The sequence below is a fragment of the Erpetoichthys calabaricus genome, chromosome 10 (genome assembly GCF_900747795.2).
Source record: "Erpetoichthys calabaricus chromosome 10, fErpCal1.3, whole genome shotgun sequence".
Taxonomy (NCBI): Eukaryota; Metazoa; Chordata; class Cladistia; order Polypteriformes; family Polypteridae; genus Erpetoichthys; species Erpetoichthys calabaricus.
This window is the reverse complement of record NC_041403.2, coordinates 141,456,493-141,477,696: the sequence shown is the minus strand read 5'-3', so window position 1 is coordinate 141,477,696 and position 21,204 is coordinate 141,456,493. Positions and strand designations below refer to the sequence as shown.

Here is a 21,204-nt window from a genome sequence, read left to right as displayed (position 1 = left end):
ATGCTTCTTATGATGTGTGTTTTCATTAATTAAAAGAAGCATGATAGCATAAGAAGGTTCTCCACATGACACATGCAAAAAATTGGTAATACCGTCTTACCAACTCCTCACAATGTGTGTGCCTCAGCCGCCTGGCAACGTCCAGTGCTGTCTCACCATTTTCATTTTCTGGTAAGGAACCAAACATGAAAAAAAATAAATACAAATACAATCATGAAGCCTAGTTGATGTTTTATCTATCAGTATGTACTCAGGGATACACGGCTCTTTTGCCCCCCAATTCTCTGTCTGAAATTACCCAAACATGTCTAATGTAATCAATGCAAAGCCATATTAGTGTTTATCCAAAAGCCTTGTAAAGAATCTGTCAGTTTAAAGATAATGAGCACCTCTAGACCAGGGAGACCTCCAATATATTAATATTAATGGAGAGCTTACTGATATGTGTGTTGGCCTTCGCACGTAAAAGTAATTTAAGGCACTCTGTGTTGTTGTGCTGGCAGCAGTAGTGCAAAGCAGTGTTCCCTCGAACCGTTTGCTTGTCAAGATTGTTACTGTAGCAAAGAGAAAAAAAAATATTAAAGTGCAAAAAAAAATTTTTTTTTTTCATTTTTTAAAATAAACTGATAATTGCAATACAAATGCAATGGGATAGTATCAATTATTATTATTATAAATCCATTATTGTTTACAATGCTTTTTTTTTATTATTATTTATTTTATTTTTTTTTAATTGTTTCAGGGTTATTCTCACTAGACTGAACACAAGTCCAGAGCTAAGCTCCATTTCAGGACTGTGGGAAGCTAGAGCACAAAACTGATAGGACCACACACACAAGGCAGGAACCAGTTATGATGGGACATTAGTCTATCACATAGCTAACCACGCACACACCCAATCCAAACAATGCCAATTAACCCAATATACCGATTCATGAAACATGGGAGATGCATTTGTGCACACGGGGAGAACTTGACATAGTGGGTGACCAAACCAGCAATATAAAGTATCTATCTATCTAATATCCCAGTCTACACAGCTACAAGGCAGCAACAACCTCTACCACAACCCTTTGATTATATTATAGCATATTCAAAGTAAAAATTCATGTTAGCAATATTCAGTAATGTTAGCTGCAAAAAAATATAGCATGTGTGTTTTAACAGTAGAGCATACAAGCTTGCCATACAGTGACACACAAACACATACAATTATTCACACACTTTTAAAACTGTCACACAAATAAAACTAACATATCTTTTTCCAATGTTTAATTGTAAACTCACAATCTCAAGGTTATAAACGTGTAAAAAAAAAAAAAAAAAAGTAAAACATGTTTTGTCATTAGATATCAATAAAACCATTTTTAAACGGTTTAAAGACTACTCTAGTCTTTGACTTTTTTGGTCCGTTGACAATGCATGCCGTAGATACTAAGGTTCACTATATTACAGGAGTATTTTTGTGTACAATTTTTTTCAGAATGACACATAAAGATACTTCACTTTTATCCAAAAAAATCCAAATCAGGAAATAAATTTGAATGCAATTTATAATAATATTTACCACACAAATGGTATATATAGATATAATATTTATCACACACGTTTTTCTTTCCATGATCCAGACAGTGCACTAGAGGCTGTTTCTGAGTTTGCAGAATGAAACTTCAGCACATTTGATAACAAACCCACCTGTTGTGTACCAGAAAGTCTACCATGTGGAGGGAGGTGCGGTCAGACAAGAGAACAGCAAGGTGGAGGGCAGCTTCTCCTGGCTCCTAAACAGGAAGAATAATTGATATTCTTTTCAGAGCAATACTAGAATAACTTAAGATGACTGAGTGGGCAATGTTCTGATTAACCATTGATTGTTAAGATGCCTTTACTGTTTTCCCAATGGTAAACGTAAGCACTGGTCATATGATTTCACTGCATTTGAACTATATATTAACAGTGTTTTACTCCTCCTCCTGTGTTTGATAAAATCCTATCTCCTCCCATTCCTCATGTTCTGGTGTACGCTATCTCTTTTTGAACACATTTTTTCAACACATTTTCTCACATAAATGTTCTAACAAATGATGTACTTGGTACACATACCAGGAGAAGGTGGGAGCGGAAGATGCCATCATCTATATGCTACATCGATCCCTCTCCCACTTGGACAGAGGCAGTGGTGCTGTAACAATTATGTTTCTAGACTTCTCTAGCGCCTTCAACACCATCCAACCTCTGCTCCTTAGGGACAAGCTGACAGAGATGGGAGTAGAGTCATACCTGGTGGCATGGATCGTGGACTATCTTACAAACAGACCTCAGTATGTGCGTCTCGGGAATTGCAGATCTGACATTGTGGTCAGCAACACAGGAGCGCCGCAGGGGACTGTACTTTCTCCGGTCCTATTCAGCCTATATACATCGGACTTCCAATATAACTCAGAGTCCTGCCACGTGCAAAAGTTTGCTGACGACACTGCTATCGTGGGCTGCATCAGGAGTGGGCAGGAGGAGGAGTATAGAAACCTCATCAAAGACTTTGTTAAATGGTGCGACTTAAACCACCTACAACTGAACACCAGCAAAACCAAGGAACTGGTGGTGGATTTTAGGAGACCCAGGCCCCTCATGGACCCCGTGATCATCAGAGGTGACTGTGTGCAGAGGGTGCAGACCTATAAATACCTAGGAGTGCAGCTGGACGATAAATTAGACTGGACTGCCAATACTGATTCTCTGTGCAAGAAAGGACAGAGCCGCCTGTACTTCCTTAGAAGACTGGCATCCTTCAACATCTGCAGTAAGATGCTGCAGATGTTCTATCAGATGGTTGTGGCGAGTGCCCTCTTCTACGCAGTGGTGTGCTGGGGAGGCAGCATTAAGAAGAAGGATGCCTCACGCCTGGACAAACTGGTGAGGAAGGCAGGCTCTATTGTTGGCATAGAGCTGAACGGTCTGACATCCGTAGCAGAGCAACGGGCACTCAGCAGGCTCCTATCAATTATGGAGAATCCACTACATCCATTAAACAGTGTCATCTCCAGACAGAGGAGCAGTTTCAGTGACAGACTGCTGTCACTGTCCTGCTCCACTGACAGACTGAGAAGATCATTCCTCCCCCGAACTATGCGACTCTTCAATTCCACCAGAGGGGGTAAACGTTGAACATTATTCAAGTTATTGTCTGTTTTTTTATCTACATTTTTTATTACTCTTTAATTTAATATTTTTGCTGCTGGAATATGTGAATTTCCCCCTGGGATTAATAAAGTATCTATCTATCTATCTATCTATCTATCTATCTATCTATCTATCTATCACAGTTTATAAAATGCAATACAGTACTATTTGTTTTGAATCATTTTATCATGTCTTCAAACATATTGGAATATTTCATTATTTTATCCAGGTTGGTGCAGAAAATAAAAGCAAATGTGTTGCAATCATTTGTGTCATTTGACTTAAACTGGGTTTTGCCAGAATGATTGATGGTACTGTACATTTGTCTTTGCTATCCTGTTTCTCACAATGCAAAAAAGACAGAAGAGCAGAAAAAGCGGGTATTGTAATGATTATGCATTGCACTCAGGGTTAAGTGATGCAGCCCTAACTGTAGAGAATATGTGCAGAAGAGGAAGTGGAAAATTAATTGCTAATTTCTAAATTAAGCAGCAGGTTAAGCAATAAGTAAAAAAAGAAGTTAATGTATCTGATTTGTGTCTGCTAGTAACTGAAGCCACCTCTACCTGTATTATTAATGGCATAGAGTCACTCAGGTCTAAGTTCTCTGCATATACTCGCAATAGTGCAAACATATCCTTTGAGGTCACAGCATCCTGCAAGTTCCTGAGAAGCACCATTGGTGAGATCCCTGTACGGCGAGCAAACTTCTTTTCAACATATTTGGCAATGATGAAGTCTTTCCGCACATTCCTACCCCAGAGACAAAAGGAAAATTTGATTAGCTGATCAAACACTCACCAATAAACCACAATCAAAGGATGAATACTTTTCTGACTCACATATCACTGTCTGCTGATGGCTTGGCAGCAGGGTTCTTAAGACTAGCCTCCATAATCTCGTTGAAACCAGTATTCCCAATATTCTTAGCTACCTGCAAAAAATGAATTTGGCAACAGTGTCACCAGCTTCACTTCAGATGAAAAATGTGTCATTGAGCAACTGAAGAACCTGCCTATCACTGCCTAGACAAAAAAAGCAACAGTTCACATTACAGTAACTGCTCCATATCACAACTGTGGGATATATGTGCATGGACATTGTTTTATCCCCTTTCTCTCTCTAAAAAAAGAAAAAAAATATACTAATTTTTCAGTCCTATCTGAAAAATATAAAAATATAAAGCTTCAAATTATACTAATATACAAACACACTCACCAGTAACTCTGATGTACCCAACTTATCCAATGCTAAGGACTGTATGCGGGAGTGGTGAACACCCATCTTGCGGTGGATACCAGAGCACTCAATGCACGTCAGGATGCCCAAGTTGGTTGAGAGCCACGTTGGATCTAGCAACAGAGGAAAGAGGTGAATGGCACTGAAAGATGAGGAAACCAGAGTAAGAAGCCATACACCATATAACTGCATATACACCAAAAGGATGTGAAACCAGTGTAATGGCAAAAGGTGAATAGAAGACAATCACTTAACACCGACAGTTTCAACTAAGCTATTCAAAATCTGTCATTCTTTGTTAGAACTTTTTTTATATGTTTAAAATATATCTTCTTAAAAATTAATTGAGTAAAGCTTCCATTTTATATTTTTAAAGAGGTATATAACTCAGACACTGAAATTCAGAAACACACCCAAGGATGAATGCCTTCTGTTTTTCACCACATCACCCTAAACACTGCTTTCTGTAATTACCTAACATTTCATCATGTCACCCCACAAAAACACCACTGCCTTTCCCCAACTATCCTGGACTTGTCTTGTGTGCCCATTTCCTCTGCCTGTTTCCCCACATTTCAAAACATGGTAGGTCTGTTTTTGCTTTGCTCTGTCCAAACGTTCCAGACTCAAGTTCTTCCTAAAACATATTTGTCTGTCCCCAGTAAGGGCAGTTGTTCTAACCTGGTGCTCCACAGTCACAGCACATGTTGTTACCAGGCATACGGCGGATATCATCAATAATAGCTTTTGTTAAATCTCCAATGCTGTTTTCCCCACAAGGCGGCTTATCATCAAGTGCAACATTCAGGGCTTCTTGCTTACTGTTGGTCAAAACTGATATCCACCTTGAACACGGAAAAAAAAAAAAAAATTTAATAATAATAATAAAGCTCTGTTAGTACCTTGCTGAGCTATGTTCACAATGCACGTTTTGAGGAAAAGGTCTGCATGAACACTATGCAGTCACAAAACACAATATCTAGTAGACAACAAACTTCTGAATAAGCACAGCACAACAGAATAAAGGTCATTCACAAAGCATTCCTTCACAGTAAGAGAGCTCAAAAAAAACAAAATGAATACATAGTTGTATGCACATGATGGCACCAAAGAGTTTAAATTTTGTAGCTGTAGGGAGTTTTAAATGTTAAATCCACACTAAGTATACACAGGAACAAACTATCAATACATAACAATGTTTATATGAATGTATTTCTTCTTTCTAAAGTTATTTTGAGCGCATCAAAAATGCATTAACAAAACCAATATTTACTGCCAGTGGGCGGCACGGTGGCGCAGTGGGTAGCGCTGCTGCCTCGCAGTTGGGAGACCTGGGTTCGCTTCCCGGGTCCTCCCTGCGTGGAGTTTGCATGTTCTCCCCGTGTCTGCGTGGGTTTCCTCCGGGCGCTCCAGTTTCCTCCCACAGTCCAAAGACATGCAGGTTAGGTGGATTGGCGATTCTAAATTGGCCCTAGTGTGTGCTTGGTGTGTGGGTGTGTTTGTGTGTGTCCTGCGGTGGGTTGGCACCCTGCCCAGGATTGGTTCCCTGCCTTGTGCCCTGTGTTGGCTGGGATTGGCTCCAGCAGACCCCCGTGACTCTGTGTTCGGATTCAGCGGGTTGGAAAATGGATGGATATTTACTGCCAGTGGAATGCTTCAATGTGAAGTTTTCGGTAAATGGCACAAAAACTAGCAAGGCCACTTTGTCCATATGGCCAAAAAAAAAACCGCAGAGAACAGACACTCTGTTAGACAATGCTAGATTACATAAATGGGGGAAAAAAGTTTGCTGTGAAAATGATACAGAATGCAAGTATGATAGTGTGGGCAATGAACAATTTACATTCCAAAGCAGTAAAGGTGTGTGACTTTAGGGAGAAGGGCAAGAGATGAAATATAACAAGGACTTAATACTGACATGTATTTGGTAAGAGTGCTTGAAGACATGTGTGGGACCGAGTCGAGTTAGTACTTTTTTATTTTATTAGATAATGTTCTTATTCATTTAGGGAGTTTCACTGCAATGACAAACTGCACATAAAACAGGCTGTTAACTGGGGCGCTTCTCTGACTGCATACTTACGCTGTGCACTCTAGCTCATCATCTGCCAAGAAGTGGTATGTTCGGTTGTCTAAAAAAGCAAACAGGACAGTGCTTAAAACATCTAACATATTAATACAGAGCTTCTTCAAACATTTTCTTGACATGTGTCTAAAGAAGACCTCATCAAAACAAAACTTTAAATTTGTTCATTTAATTACATTTATTTAGAAGTTTTCTAACGTATGCAAAGCACTAGCTAGCTTCTTGTTCTGAGTCAAACAAGAAGTCAGTAGTCAAGCTAATATCTAAAGAAATGAGCTCAAACTACACTAAAATTTCACTTTCAATTTATTCTTTTTAAGCCTAGCGTGCCATACAGTAATTAGAAATATAATATGAAATAAAGAAGTATAAACACAAAACAATACTGAAACATAAAAAACCCAGCTGTCCTAGGTTATTCATGTTCTGAAAAGGTTTAGGCAATCCAGTGTCTAAACAAGAAATAGGGAATAGTAACTTAAGGAGTAAATGGCTTACCTTGAAACAGATGGAATATAGTCTAATAATAGACCCTTTTATACTTACTGGTTTTCTCCGAGATGTACTTATATATGGTCAGGAAAGGAGTATGTTTGAACAAATTTAGTGTGGCAATACTGTGAGATATGCAAACTGGCATTTTTCTCATTTCAGCACTTCGTATGATCCCTAAGAATTGACTATCTCTGTTTAGATGTAAACTGCCAGGTCAAGCATCCAAAACATAATGACTGACTTGCACACCAAATGTTCCAGTGTTAATGCGCATAAACCAGTCATAAGAGACTCGGCTATTGTTGTGAATAAACTTTCATCTAGTTTAAGATGGGCATAAACATTTGCTTTATCTATTTAAAAAGAGGTCTGAAAACTGGACATATTCTAAAATAAGGGAGTATGTGTCCTTCTAAAGACAAGGCAAAATGGTTTAGCCACATTTCCATCAGATGTAGCTGTGCAGTTTAGAGATGCTTCCGTGTAAGTAAAAGGAAGCATTTTGTACCAGATAAGAGCAAGGCGGACTCAGATTACAGTGAAACAGGAAGTGCACATTGCACAAATTCAGGAAAACACTTTGATAAAATTATTAGGAACAGTCACAGATGAAGTAGTACCTATCTTTGGAATACTACTACTTTATATTAGTCATGAAAATGTTAGTAACAAAGCAGATCAGGTACTTGACCACTGCTGCTCACCAGGCTGGAAGTCTTACATAAATTTCAAGAATCTGTCACATATGAATATGATGCACTAATGGAAATTACCAGGCTATCATGATTAAATTTTAAGTGCATGAACTTCTTACTAATTCCTTACATTAGCTAACTTTGGAATTTCCTGGATTCTCTGTGTGAAAGAGGGTAATGACAGACGGTGTCTGAGTTGGCAAGTAAAGTGGGCAAGTTAGGAAACAAAGTGAAACAGTGACAGTTACATGATGGTACCTTGCCTTTTCAACCTTTCTTTTATTTTTGTATTCTCAAAATCTCAAGCATTCAAAATATAATACTGTCCTAAAAATTATTCATAAAGTAACTAAGGCACTTGATAGAACCAGCTCTCTTATGTGAACCATATAGGTTATCACCACCTTTCAACTCTTCCTCTCGTTTTACAAGAACTCACGTGAGATGAGATCAAAACATTTCTTGTCCTCTAAACTTGGCTTCACTTGGCAGGTCAGCAGATTCAGCTTGGTTGGAGGTCTGTTAGGCTACAGAGACCAAGTTACATTAGTATCACGGAGAGGAGCCACAGGTCAGGCAGAAATGTGTAGGACTATGACAAACTCACTGTGCCATGTGCAATGGTCAGGTAGCAGTTCTGAATAGTACACTTGCGCTTTTGCCATACCTTCCTTAATCTGCAGAAAGACATACTGGATGTTAAGAAACTGCTGCTGCCCCCATTCTCACATCTGCATAAAATGATCAGATTCTGAAAGTTCACAAATGACACCACAGAATGTAATAGGATAACTGGATTAAATCCAGTGCTCCTCAGTTCAACTGCGGAGAAAAATGCACATTACCCATCACTCTTCTTGTACAAGTACCCCGACTTTTCAGTGCCGTACTGCTTGTTGGCCTGAAGCTGATGCATACTGTACACAGTTTGCCGATTTAGAGAGTCCTGTCAAGGAAGAAAAATTATCAATTTACTAGCCCAGATGTACAAGAACTCAAACCATATGAAGTGGTTCAGCCAAAATTATTCTGCAATGCTGGGATATAATATCACTAAGGTAATGTCTGAAGAGAACTGAAGACATAAGAAAAAGACTTCTTGTAAGGCAAAAGGAGACTTCGGTTTAAATGATATGACCATTCACATAAACCAGGCTTCTAAGTCTAAAACCTGGAGAAAGGGGTTTGAAGCCTATAAAAAAGTTACGAGTATCATAAATTCTTTTACAATAACAAGCGCCTAATGGTTTACTTAAATCAAAAGACAAAACTCAGCTCTAAAGAATCTATTTGAAAATAATCAAAACTTAAATACATAAATTTTCATGCCTCAGAGAACATTCACATGGAATTTGCACGTTCCCCTGTATCTTCATACATCTATGCATGTTACATTTATTAACGGCTCTAAACTTGCTTGGTAAGTGTGTGTAAGTGACAGGCACCATTTCCATGGATGGTTTCTGCCTTGCACACAAAACTACTGGAACTTGATTTGGCATCCATTGATTCTGAACTGGGTAATACAACAAAATGTACATGTTTTACAAAATGCAACTGCTGTGCAATTTTTCCTTGGTTAAAAAAAAAGTCGACAGTAGCATGATTCATGGAAAGTGTTTAATCAGAAGACATATGCATCATATACCAGCAATAAGTCTTTCACATGGCAAGTTTATTTTTTTTTTGGCTGGAATATTTTAGCAATTTTATAACTTGCCAGGTTCAAAAACAGTGTACATGTTAAAAGATTACGTATAAAAAGAAAACAATTAAAGATATTCAAATGTCTTTTGCTTTTGAGTTTAAAAGACATAAAATTGAGAAAGGTAAACCTGGTATTCACAAACCAGCAAGGCAATGTTCAGAAAAGCCACAGAGTAGATTTAGAAGACCAAAACACCAAGATAAAGATATTCTTGAAAACTAACGTGGGTTAAAGAATCATTATAGGAGCAAGACCTGGCCTGAGCATTCCAAAAATATAAATGTTTAAAAAGATGGAGAGAATATACAGTAATAATACTGTGCAAAAAGTAAAAACATTTTATTTATTACTTTTCATCAGGATACAGCGTGTCTTGCTATAATCAATCCAGAATGTTTGTCTGTTTAGGACTTCAAATTGATTTCCTACAATAGATGGCAATGCAATTTCCTATTCTAAGTGTACAGAATTCTCCCCCGATGTCAAATGGATAATTAATTGATTTAAAGCTTAAATATGAACAACATAATGCATTTATTTGGGGGCACCAGTTTTCGCTGTAAAGGTTGCTAATAAATCTATATTTTTTTGTTATCAGCTATTCTTTGCATTTTTGAAAACAAAATCATTTTCTAAAACAGAATCCAAATAAATTTCAAGCCATATTTTATTAACATGTAGAGCATCAAATGATGGGCACTGAACTTCACTCCTGAACCTTGACCTATGTGCAGTTGTTCCTTCTTCTTATTCTAATTTAACCCTTGGCTCTGACAACTGCTCGGCACTCACCTAGTTCTCCCATAACTAATAACTGGTAGTTAGAAATCAGTGCAACTTGTCATTGTGTGCAGATCAATGTGCTATTAAGACACAGAGCCAGTACAGAGTTATCCAGTATTATCAACAAACTGAACAACAGGGCAACAGAATGCACAGAGTTAAGCTTTTATATTATAGATTCTAGATTCAGTTCAATGCAATTTATTATTGTATAGGGCTCTTCACTGAGTGTAGACTCAGAGCTATTACAGATATTTAAAGAAGATATTTTCTCATTGGCATTCCAACTGCAGTTTGCATAATGTATGAGACAAATATACGATCACTAGTCATTTAGCCCGTTACAATAACGGGCGCTAGAACAGTAGTGCATAAACATTAGTAGGTACAGTCTATATTAAATGGCAAGGGACTTTGACCTCATTCTTTTTGTTGGTCGTATTTTTCTTTCTTTCAGCCTTTCTTTTGTTGATGTTTACTTGCTGAGCTGACCGTTCTTCATGGGCTGCCGCCGTGTATTGTGTGTCTTTAATTTTCTGTGACAGTAATACTGTCCTGTACGGCTCTATTCAATAAGGGCGCGCACAAAAAGGCGAGCTTCAAAAGGGCGACCTCAGTTGAGCGCGGCGAATAAAGGTGTTCGTAGATAATTTAGTTCAAATGGCTCTGGAATATGTGAAGAGCAACAAAGGTGCAGATCTTTATTTATGCGCGCCTTTATTCGCTGTGCCCAATTGAGGTCGCCCTTTTGAGGCTCGCCTTTTTGTGCGTGCCCTTATTGAAGGATACCGTCTTGTACGTCCGCTGGCTTGTACGTCCGTAATATACCTTTAATTTTCTCTGGTGGTAATACAGGCGTGTGCGTCGGTAATATGTCTTTAATCTCCTCTGACAGTAATACTGGTTTGTATGTGGCTGTAATATGCGTCACTGTATTGTGTACCTTTAATTTCCTCTCGCAGTAATACTGGTTTGTATTTCCGTAAAACGCCTCTAACTTTCTCTGGCAGTAATAACGCGCATCGCACCGTGCCCCGCGCCTGCGCACTTCACCAGAAGACACCCACACACGGACACCTGGACGCACACAGGGATTTTATATATATATAGATAAAAGTGTAAAACCTGGCTTTCGGTATACTCTGTTATCACTAGAACACTTATTCATCATGACTGGTTGCTCAGAAAAACTTCAACACAAAGTACATTGAAAATTTATCACACTACCTAGGTTTTGATCACTTTGCTCCAACAACCTATATTTGGACAACATGTTCATAGAAGCAGGTCAGATATATTAAGAAAAAGACCCTTTATCCAGCAGCTCTAAACCACATGCTGCTGTGTGGTGAGGTTTTTCTCATACAATTCTATGCATTTAAGAGAGTGACATACTTACTGGACCAGTCAAACCGCTCATTCACACCATATCTAGTGACTTACCTCTTTCTGCTCAAGCTGAAGGGTTGGCTTTAGTAGGTCTCGTAGCAAACACAATTGCTTCTTCTCCTCATCTTGCCGTTGCTTAATCTGAGGCAGAGGACAGCAGTTCTGTTTTAATTAAACTTCAACAATTTCAAGACTGGCTTTTCTTATTCCTGTTTTCTTAACAGCTTCTACAAAGCTAAGTATAGTGTGAATTGCTTTTCAAGCCCCATAGGGATAACCTCAGTATGGAAAACATTTTAGGCTATGACAACACTCCTACATGAGACAAACTCTCTTGAAGAATGTTACTCAGAAGTCAAGGAACATACTGAAGAGAAAAATTAGAAATTTGAACACAGGCTTTGGATACTCACACCAGCAAGCTCAGTGGTCAGTGCTTCAATATACTGCTTCAATTTTTCAGTCGTTGTCAAGCACTCCTGGAAATAACTGAGACAGTAGGAGAATGTTAATTCACTCAAGTGAAATTAAAGACCACTTTCACCTTTACCCTCTATGTGGGATGACTATAATGAAGTGCTGAAGAAATCAAAATTAAAAGCAGAGTCAGCATTACACAGACTGAAACTCTGCTATGTGCGAAAACAGATAAAAAAGTAAGGATAGAGTTGTTGCTCGAGTAATAACACTGTGACTGGAATCAAACTGGGCCACCACATCTTCGACTACGCCTCTACTTATAAGAAGGACATCTCTCATTTTATAATTCCCTTTTCTGATTTGTACTCAACACACAAGGTAACTAACCCTCTCCTCCCCATAAGCTTATAAAGAGATGTTTCTCTAAATAAAAGCTGAATATGTAGCTCTGGAGTTCAACTTTTACAGCAGTCACCACAATAGATTTGTAATAGAATAAGAAAAAATAACAGTGTTAATTATAAGGCTAATTTGGGCAGAAAAGCAAAAAAGAAGACTGGAGAAAAAAAATAGCTAATATGGGGAAATTGAATCCTAAAAAATTTAGGATACCATATAATGATCACAAAAAAAAGCAAATTCCAATTGCTATAATGATTTTACTAACGACGACCTTAATAATACAACTTAAGATAGTACTTTGAGTTTAAAGTTTCCACCAAATTATGTGAGGATTAAAACAGTAATATACTATAGACGTTAAAAACAAACAACTTTCCAAACACAGATAAACTGCAAACAACAGTGTCTTTAAATTAAAAATAGTTGTGATAACATTTAGAGACCTTCACAAATGAAATATGAAATATGTCATCTTCAAAAGAGACAATTCCATATGAAAACACTGTGATTTATATAAAAAAGAAAAATGATTTTGGAAAAAAAAAAAACAGGTTTTTTTTTTTTAACATGTATGATATGAAAAAAATAACAGAAGTAACTTTAAAAAATAGGAAATCTGCTATGTAGCCTGGGTGTGTTAAAAGGTAGTCAGCATGGTCCAAATTCCATAAATCTGATATGAAGGAAATTTAACCAGAAGAAGAAAAAATATATATACATACAATTTTTAATCTTCTTTTGCAAAAATCTTCAGCCAAGATATCTCACAATTTATAACCATTTACAGTATGTGGCATGGATGTAACGAAAATCATGCAGATGGGTCACATTTGGAAAAGAAAATGATATGGTATGGTTTAATGATGCTTGTTCCACCAACAAGGATCAAAGCTTTTGCCACCACCGTTTTAAAATTGGTATAAAGTAGACAATTTCAATTAATCTGTAACAAGTGCACTCAAAGATGTCACTTTTTTTTTTTTATTTTTTATTAACAACAAATCAACTGAATTAGCAAATACTCAAAAAGCAGATACTGTAAACCTATATAGACAGACTTTGGCCAAAATGAAGACTTGAACAGATATATGCAGAAAAATATAAATTTTTACACAAAGGAAGAAAAATACAGCATATGAAATTATTTATCTACATACAGATATAATTCAAAATACAAACAGGGTGTAAAGTGACACCTTGGTGTAGATGGTAGCATAAGGACTATGTTCTGAAATACAATATCTAATCAGCATTCATCAAACTGTCTTCCATATCAATATTTTGAGTTTCAAATTCATACTCTCTAGCTTCACTTCAGTCTGTGCACATTCAAGAACTTCATAACTTCATTTATCCCTCATTACTTGCATCTCTGTTCTGCGTTTCAAGGGGTATAGACCACAGTGCGTATCTCCTTGCTAACCTGGCATGCTCCTCTGTGACAGAAATGCCATTTTTAAGAACTTTATTTTTCAAAACAAGAATCATTTCACAGTGCACACTATTCTAGTATGGTTCTTGATATCTCACTCATCGTAAACTACATGCTATGAGGCCTGAATCTGAACTAAAAAGTTAATTGCCCATGACTACTGTGAATGAAACTATCTTGCACACAGAATGCCCTGGAAAACACTGCAGCATAACTGTTGCTCTTACTATAAAAATATTATTCCATATATTTAAACTTTCAGATTTTTCTTACATTAGAAAGGAAAACCTTCTTTCAAGAAATGTTCATCACCAAGACACTTGCAAGCATAAAGGTAGAAATCTCTAGAGTCAATGATCCTTGGTAGAGAAAGCCGAAGAGGCCATAATTAATTGTTTCCTGGTTCAAACAATATACCCTGTATGTCCACAAAGAACACTTTCGCCCAAACATCAAAGGAACTGACAAGTAATCAGCGCTGCAAGCACTATATATACAGTATTCTACAACTGTCTGAAATCAAATAACAGAATGCCATCCTTGAAAGACAGTATGATTGGGTTAAGAACGAAATGCCTTAAAATTAACTCAAGTTGGGAAAAAAAAGTATCTATGGTGTGCTAAACCTATCAAAAATAACTATTAATATTCCATATGACTTTTTTTAATAATATTGTTTAGAAATCAGAAATAAGGAGTCATTACAATTTTCCCTTGGAATAAAGTATCTATCTATCTATCTATCTATCTATCTATCTATCTATCTATCTTTTTATTAAATTGTGTTTGGGCTTTATTTTTACATGGAATTATTCTTTTGTGAAATAAGTTTTTGATATGACATTACTTTAGCAGGAAAACATTTTGCTTTAAGTTACACTAATATTTTTAACCTAAAAAGATATGGACTTTAATGAGAAAATCTGCTATTCCCAAACCTGCAAACCTTGTATACCTCTTACAGGGTCCAATTTAAAGGTTACATTACAGAGTGACATGAAAGTGGCGGTGCCACTCACACATTTTCTTTTCCACTATCTTTTCCACTTCCAAGCAGGAAGGCCAGAACGCAGAAGGTAAGCAGTGACCTTGGCCCTGACTCAACCTGTGATCTCACCTCTTTCACTCCTGACAGGATAAATTGTGCCACATTCTTGAAGTGACATTCATGTACAGAATACCAAGGATGAAAGTGCACATCAGTTGTCCAACTTATCAACAAAACACAAACCTCATTAAACTGATAATTGTCTTCGATATACTCAATGGCTGAGTACTGCTGTTCAGTATATACTGTACATCTCTTCCTTGTCTGAAGCAGAAGGATACTCAAGTTTGTATCACCATGAGGTCAGTCAGTGGAACCGTGCCTTCTCTTGAGCCTCATTGCTCTTCTGCTTTCCGAAATTATGGACTGCCCAGCTTAAGGTCAGATAAGGCAACTAAGAAAACTATTTTATATTCCAAAGTCACAGTATTTAGCACTGGTAGATACCATCTATGACCATCTTTGACTAGTGTTACTAATTGGTTCATGAACATATATTTGGGCCTGCCAACATGAACCTCAATTTACAGCCAAAGCTTATCGGCAAGTTATTTTACTGAAAAATCTGATCTGAATTTGGTCAGCTATTTCTGAACACTCTGAAATGAAAAGTGGACAATTCAAACCAGGAAGTTCAACTCCAACTTTATAAACAATTACACATTTTGAAAGCTATGAACACTTCTTACTTTACAAACCTTTAAGTCAAGTGGATGTGGAACACTATATATTATTAATTTGCTTGTCAATTTCAAAAACACAGTCACGTGAATCCACTTTTATCAAAAAAATCAGAAACTTGCCTTATTTCAATCTACAACAGAATCAAATTATACATAAGGCAACAGGAACTGAGCTGTAAATCTCTGAAGCACATCATATTTATATTTGATCCACTAGTGTACTATACACCACTAAGTGAAAACAACAAAGTATTTTATTTAAATTTATTAAAGCCTCACCTTCACCTGATGCCAATTGCCATGAGCCATTCATTTCATTTACATTAAGTTTACTTGATAGTAAATATAAATGCTTTAATTAGTTAACTAACTAATACAGGCGACACGTGACAATGTCCATATCTCCATGGAACTTCCAGCTTCACCTGCTCATTAATGTTAGTCACTCATCATTTTCAGTTGGGTGTCTACTTAACTCCTGCTCCATTGTTAGCAATGGGAAAGTATATGTAAGATGCTTCCATTTACAAATATGGGGGATAAAGTGACATTAGTAGCTACTGGAAAGGAGTCATGACACTATTCTACTTGGGTAAATTTAAACTAACAACATCTGGAAATTTGGCTTGAAGCCACTGATTGAAGTGAACTGTACTCTTTCAGATGGGATGAGAAAATGAAAACAACAGATGCCTACTTCCCATGATATCCCTCCCACTTAACAGTAAAAATCACCAAACATCAACAAACGGCAAAGCATACACTTGGATGGCATTCTTTACCTAATAATACCAGCAATAATCAGCCACTTATTATCTCAAAAGGCTGTGTACCGAGAGAAAAAGCTGTCCAATTCTGAGACCATGCATTTTCAATTACAGCTGAATGATCATCGTACCACTAGTTATCCACAGAACTATTTAAATAAGCAATGTACTGTACAATAAAAGACCCAGGAAAGAATGATTTAAAGACCACAGTGAGTGCATCCACCCACCTGTAAGTACAGACAGCATTCAGTGAAATTAGTTAAGAAAAAAGAAAAAGAAAACAGAAAGAGGTAAGTGGGAGCAATCAGGAAATGCAAGAAGGCTTTGTTAATGACAAACATTGGTCAAGGAGTGGTCCAAGTTATTACAGAGGGTTACACGGCATAGTCATAATACGAAGAAGACAGTCAGTGAGAGCAGAAAGGAGTAGGAATTAACAGTGAATGCAGAAAGCTATTGGTGATGACAGAATGAAGCTAGAATATTTCTTCGAACTTAAAATTCTAATTTCCTGAGACACGTATACTGTAAATGGTATTCTAACTTGCATGTCTCACACAGACAAATGAAAGTAATATAATATCAAAACAGAGAATGAACACAACACCATACATTAAATGCAACATCAGACCGGGTCAGTGACATCTGTGAGCAAGTGAAGAGAGGAATCAATTGATGTTTTCAGCTCAGAGAGCTGCCAGGAAATGGCCAATTAGTAAACTGAGAAGTCATGAAGCAGAGATGGAGGAAAGAGGGCAGAAAGCACACAGGGCAGTGCCAAAAGAAAATAATGAGTACAGAGGATCTAGACGGTGGTGAACTAAAATGAAAACTTTGCATACTTGTACTGGGAGTGGTAGTGCTTGATGAGATTCTGCAGCAGATCCACACCTTTCTTGGTCTTGATTTCATTCACTTTGATTAAATACTGAAATGACCAAAATAAAAAAATCAACACAGGATCACGGCTAGGAAGGTGAAAAACCTTTGAAAATGTATTTTAAATTTCTTTTGAGAGGCTCCACATGTGTTTTGTATCTTAGTGAACTTTATAATATGAATTTCCTGATTAACACAAAACGTGTAAAAACAGGATAAATCCAGTCATTTTTTTTAAATGAACTTTAAGTGTGAGTTACAAATAAAAGTGAGTATATGCATCCATATCAAATATGATATTCCCTAAATTTGTGCTGTTTTAGATTATGGTAATTTGCAATACAACTTATTTATTTTACAAATTCACAAAATATTAAAATTGTACTTGTAGAAAACCTCTTTCAGTTGTTTAAATCTAGTATGTTATGCGAAGTTTAAGGAATACAGATTGGGAGGACATATTAATTTTGCAACAGGAGCCAATTGTTCATGTGTGCCATTTATGATGCAAAATAATAAAGCAGCAGAGGAACAAACATAAGATTTCTCACAAAATAATATTAAAAACCGCAGAGAATTTGTACCCAGCTATTTTCAAAATTAAAAAAGTACATCTAATTTTGGTTGTAATCTGTTAACAAAAACAAAAAATAACATCAAACTCATGGTAAATTTGTTTTTCCAAGGCTTCCTGTTAAAATTTGGAGAGGAATGGTGAGAAGGTATTCAATAGGTGTGTATCAGCAGTGCTGAGGAATACCAATTGTAGCAGAACTAGGGTGCTGTACCGTGTTAGCCATTATGAATGTAATGAGAGGTCAAGCTAAATGACACCTTTTCTTGGCTAACTAAAAAGATTACAATATGCAGGCTTTCTAGCATATAAAACTTCTCATATTTTTTTCAGTCATTATTTAAAACATTTAAAGCATACTACATAATACTACTAGCTCTGTCCTTAAATTGTAGCTTCAAATATATGGGGATCTAGTGACACACTTAAAGAGATCATGAGGCACCTTAGTAAAAATTCATGATTTAAGTGGTTTAAAATTTAAAAGTGCTTAATTAAAATGTAAATAAGGTTTTCATATTTTAAAAACTTATTTTTACAGCTGGATGAAAATACTTTTTCAACTTTAATATAAACTTCTTTCAAAGTAAGAACAAACACAAGTTGTAATTGGGTTGCTACAACAACATACCAATTCACAATGGCAGCATTAGTATCATATTTTAAAATTAGTCAAAAATATACACATCAAAATAAATTAATAATTTGAAATAAATGTTAAAATGAGCAATGCACAAAATGTAATCTGCAGCCTCCAATGTAGAATTGAACACTTTATCTTCCCTTTCAGTCATTAAAGCAATGAATGCAGTCTGTACATAAACTAATTTGATTCTGAAAGTATTTTTTTTTATTATCTTGGCAATAACCGAGACTCTTACAAATGTTGCTATAATAGGCTATTAAATGAAAGTAGTGTGTATATAACTTAACACAATAAAAATAATACCACAAACAATTATTTATCCTGCTGCACAAGTCAAGATAACTGCTGACATTACCATTTTAATTTTCTTGTTAATATCCATAAAATCATGTTATACCATTCAAAAGACACACACCTGCTAAGGAACGTAAGATAAGGAAGCAATAAATTGAACTATTGGGGAGAAAGAGATCTCTGCAAAGTTCAAATAATACGAAGAGTGATATCCAGTGATCTAAGTGATGGAGTACCCCACACCAACAGAATATTGACACTACTGTATACGTGTAATACACAGTAATTGCAACATTGTGAAAGGACACCTATGATGTTATATTTTTACACCAGCAAAACATAATATGAGGTATCCTCATATTATTTCATAACAGAGACGCTAATCATGTAATTGATTGTAATGTAACAAAGAAGTACTATCCTACCATCTGTGCCAGCATTTTAGAGAAGGGATTATTTCACTAGTGAGACTTTGAAATAAAGCTTATGTTGACATCAACAAAACACTATTTATATACAACCTGAACTATAACCCTGTCAACAGTGCATCGAGAAAAGCATGCGAAAAAAACATGCAGGAAAAATTGTGCATAGCAACAAATAGGCTCAGTACTGTTTAAATATTTAAGGTAAGAAACTACTTGGAAAAAATAAACAACCATCAGTAATAATTCCTCCATTACATATACAGGATACATCTACTCTCTATATATAAATCCTAAGCCTAAAAGTGCAACGATTTTATGTCACGTTTTTTGTCACGCTTTAAATCGGGCTTATTTTAAAACCTACATATATATGTTTGGTATCATTCTTTTCAGAATATATCAAACTTTAATGTGATGTTGTTAGATTTTCAGATTCCATTTTTAAATTATAAACTAAAAAATATCAAGAATTCATGTCCCGCGAGACGAGACTCTGTGACAAGTGGCTGGAAATAAAAGACAAAGAGTAGGACAGCTGTTGTACAGGCTTTTAAATGTTCGAAGCGCCATGCGAGATGCAGGTCATGCGGCATGGCAGCAGCAGCAGCAAGCCACCTGATGACTAAGCAAAGAGGAGGTTAAAAAAAAAAAATTATTTGTTTCCCATTGTATCACTGTTTAAGAGTGGGTTTCAGAGGAGCGACCGCATCTCCTTGGGGTGCGTTCAGCCCCCCTCTTCACAACACAAGTGGCAGAAGTGGCTGGTGCATAGCGCAGGCTGGGGGGTCTGGAGAGCAAAGTGAGCAGGGGGCGAACCCCCTAGTATAAATATAATTTCAATTATGGTATTAAACCATTTTTGTGAATATAGCTTTTACCACTGAAAAAAGTTAATTTATGGTATAAGCTATATTTATCTTGATTTTAACAGCTCTAGCTCTGGAGGGGGAATTATGCACAAGCTCTTCAAAAGCAGCAGGCGTTTCATCCTAAGGAATGAAACTTAAGTTAATAACATTTTAATTTGCAGGATCACCTTTATATTGTTTTTGTATGTGTCCACTAAATTAAACTCCTGCACCTTTCTCCACAGTGACTCCCTATGATGGAAAAACAGCAGCTTTGGCCAAAATGAAGACAGTTTTACATGCATTCTGGCAAACATGAATTGTGAATACCTGGCAGTAAAGGCGAGGTGAACTGGTGTACTTCGACATGACCTTAAAGTGGAGGAGGACAAACTGATTGTAATAGCCAACACCACACTACTAGTCTGTACACTTTTCTTGAGTAACTGGAAGAATCTCAGTAACCTCTTATAATTCAGTGGATGACTGACATTCTACATTATTTGAAATTAGAAAAAAAAAAAAATTTTGCTTAGGTAATCTGTCTAAAGCTTTATAAAACAGAATTAGCATTCATACAGAGGGGAAAAAAGATGCTTTTTTTGAGTTCTATTATCTTCCAGCTCATGACTCTCCTCTCTTTTTCTCGGGTGGGTTAAATTCTTGTTCTGTTAGATTTTGTTTTTTTTTTTTTTTTAATATAAAACGATCTGGAGATTTTCTTTCCCAAGATTGATTCTGAAGTTATTTGCTGTATAAGCTCTGCAAAATGTATCTGCTAGAGTGTATGCTGTGTTCATTTCTCAAAACAAAATTTTAAAAAAGGCAATATGACACATTGAATGTGATTGTATTTTTATCACTGTGGACTTTTGTCTTGCACACTTTAGTCATGCCATCATTTCAACATTTAAACCCCAGAAGGAGGATGAGCTTTACCTCACACATCTGCAGCTGGAACATGCGTCGCTCCTTCTCCAGCTCTTCAGCAATTTCCCCGCCACTCACCTCGGTCCTCACCATTCCATACTGTTTCGCTAGTTCCCGCTTCTCCTTCTCAATTTTGGTGCTGTAAAGACAGAAGTATTGTATATGAGGAATAACAACTGAAGAACAATAGCTGTCAGTTTGTGTTACAAAAAGGCATTTTTATTATTCCATGGAATAAAGATGGCTGGACAGCCAAATGAAGAGCTCAAAATCTA

At 36.6% G+C, this 21,204-nt stretch overlaps 1 protein-coding gene across 2 annotated transcripts in view; it reads right to left on the bottom strand.

Annotated features, from left to right (window-relative positions):
* Positions 1 to 21,204, bottom strand: part of unm_sa1614 (un-named sa1614) — a 49,006-nt gene that overhangs the window by 11,228 nt on the left and 16,574 nt on the right. For both annotated transcript variants that reach the window (XM_051932533.1, XM_028812008.2), the window contains exons 6-20: positions 20,939 to 21,068; positions 17,173 to 17,258; positions 11,989 to 12,064; positions 11,630 to 11,716; positions 8,541 to 8,641; positions 8,303 to 8,372; positions 8,135 to 8,222; positions 6,503 to 6,551; positions 5,101 to 5,264; positions 4,399 to 4,532; positions 4,023 to 4,114; positions 3,747 to 3,933; positions 1,696 to 1,781; positions 439 to 554; positions 101 to 168 (exon numbers count right to left, since the gene is read on the bottom strand). In XM_051932533.1, the coding sequence (XP_051788493.1) occupies positions 101 to 168; positions 439 to 554; positions 1,696 to 1,781; positions 3,747 to 3,933; positions 4,023 to 4,114; positions 4,399 to 4,532; positions 5,101 to 5,264; positions 6,503 to 6,551; positions 8,135 to 8,222; positions 8,303 to 8,372; positions 8,541 to 8,641; positions 11,630 to 11,716; positions 11,989 to 12,064; positions 17,173 to 17,258; positions 20,939 to 21,068 (1,534 nt within the window). The remainder of the gene's footprint in view (positions 1 to 100; positions 169 to 438; positions 555 to 1,695; positions 1,782 to 3,746; positions 3,934 to 4,022; positions 4,115 to 4,398; positions 4,533 to 5,100; positions 5,265 to 6,502; positions 6,552 to 8,134; positions 8,223 to 8,302; positions 8,373 to 8,540; positions 8,642 to 11,629; positions 11,717 to 11,988; positions 12,065 to 17,172; positions 17,259 to 20,938; positions 21,069 to 21,204) is intronic.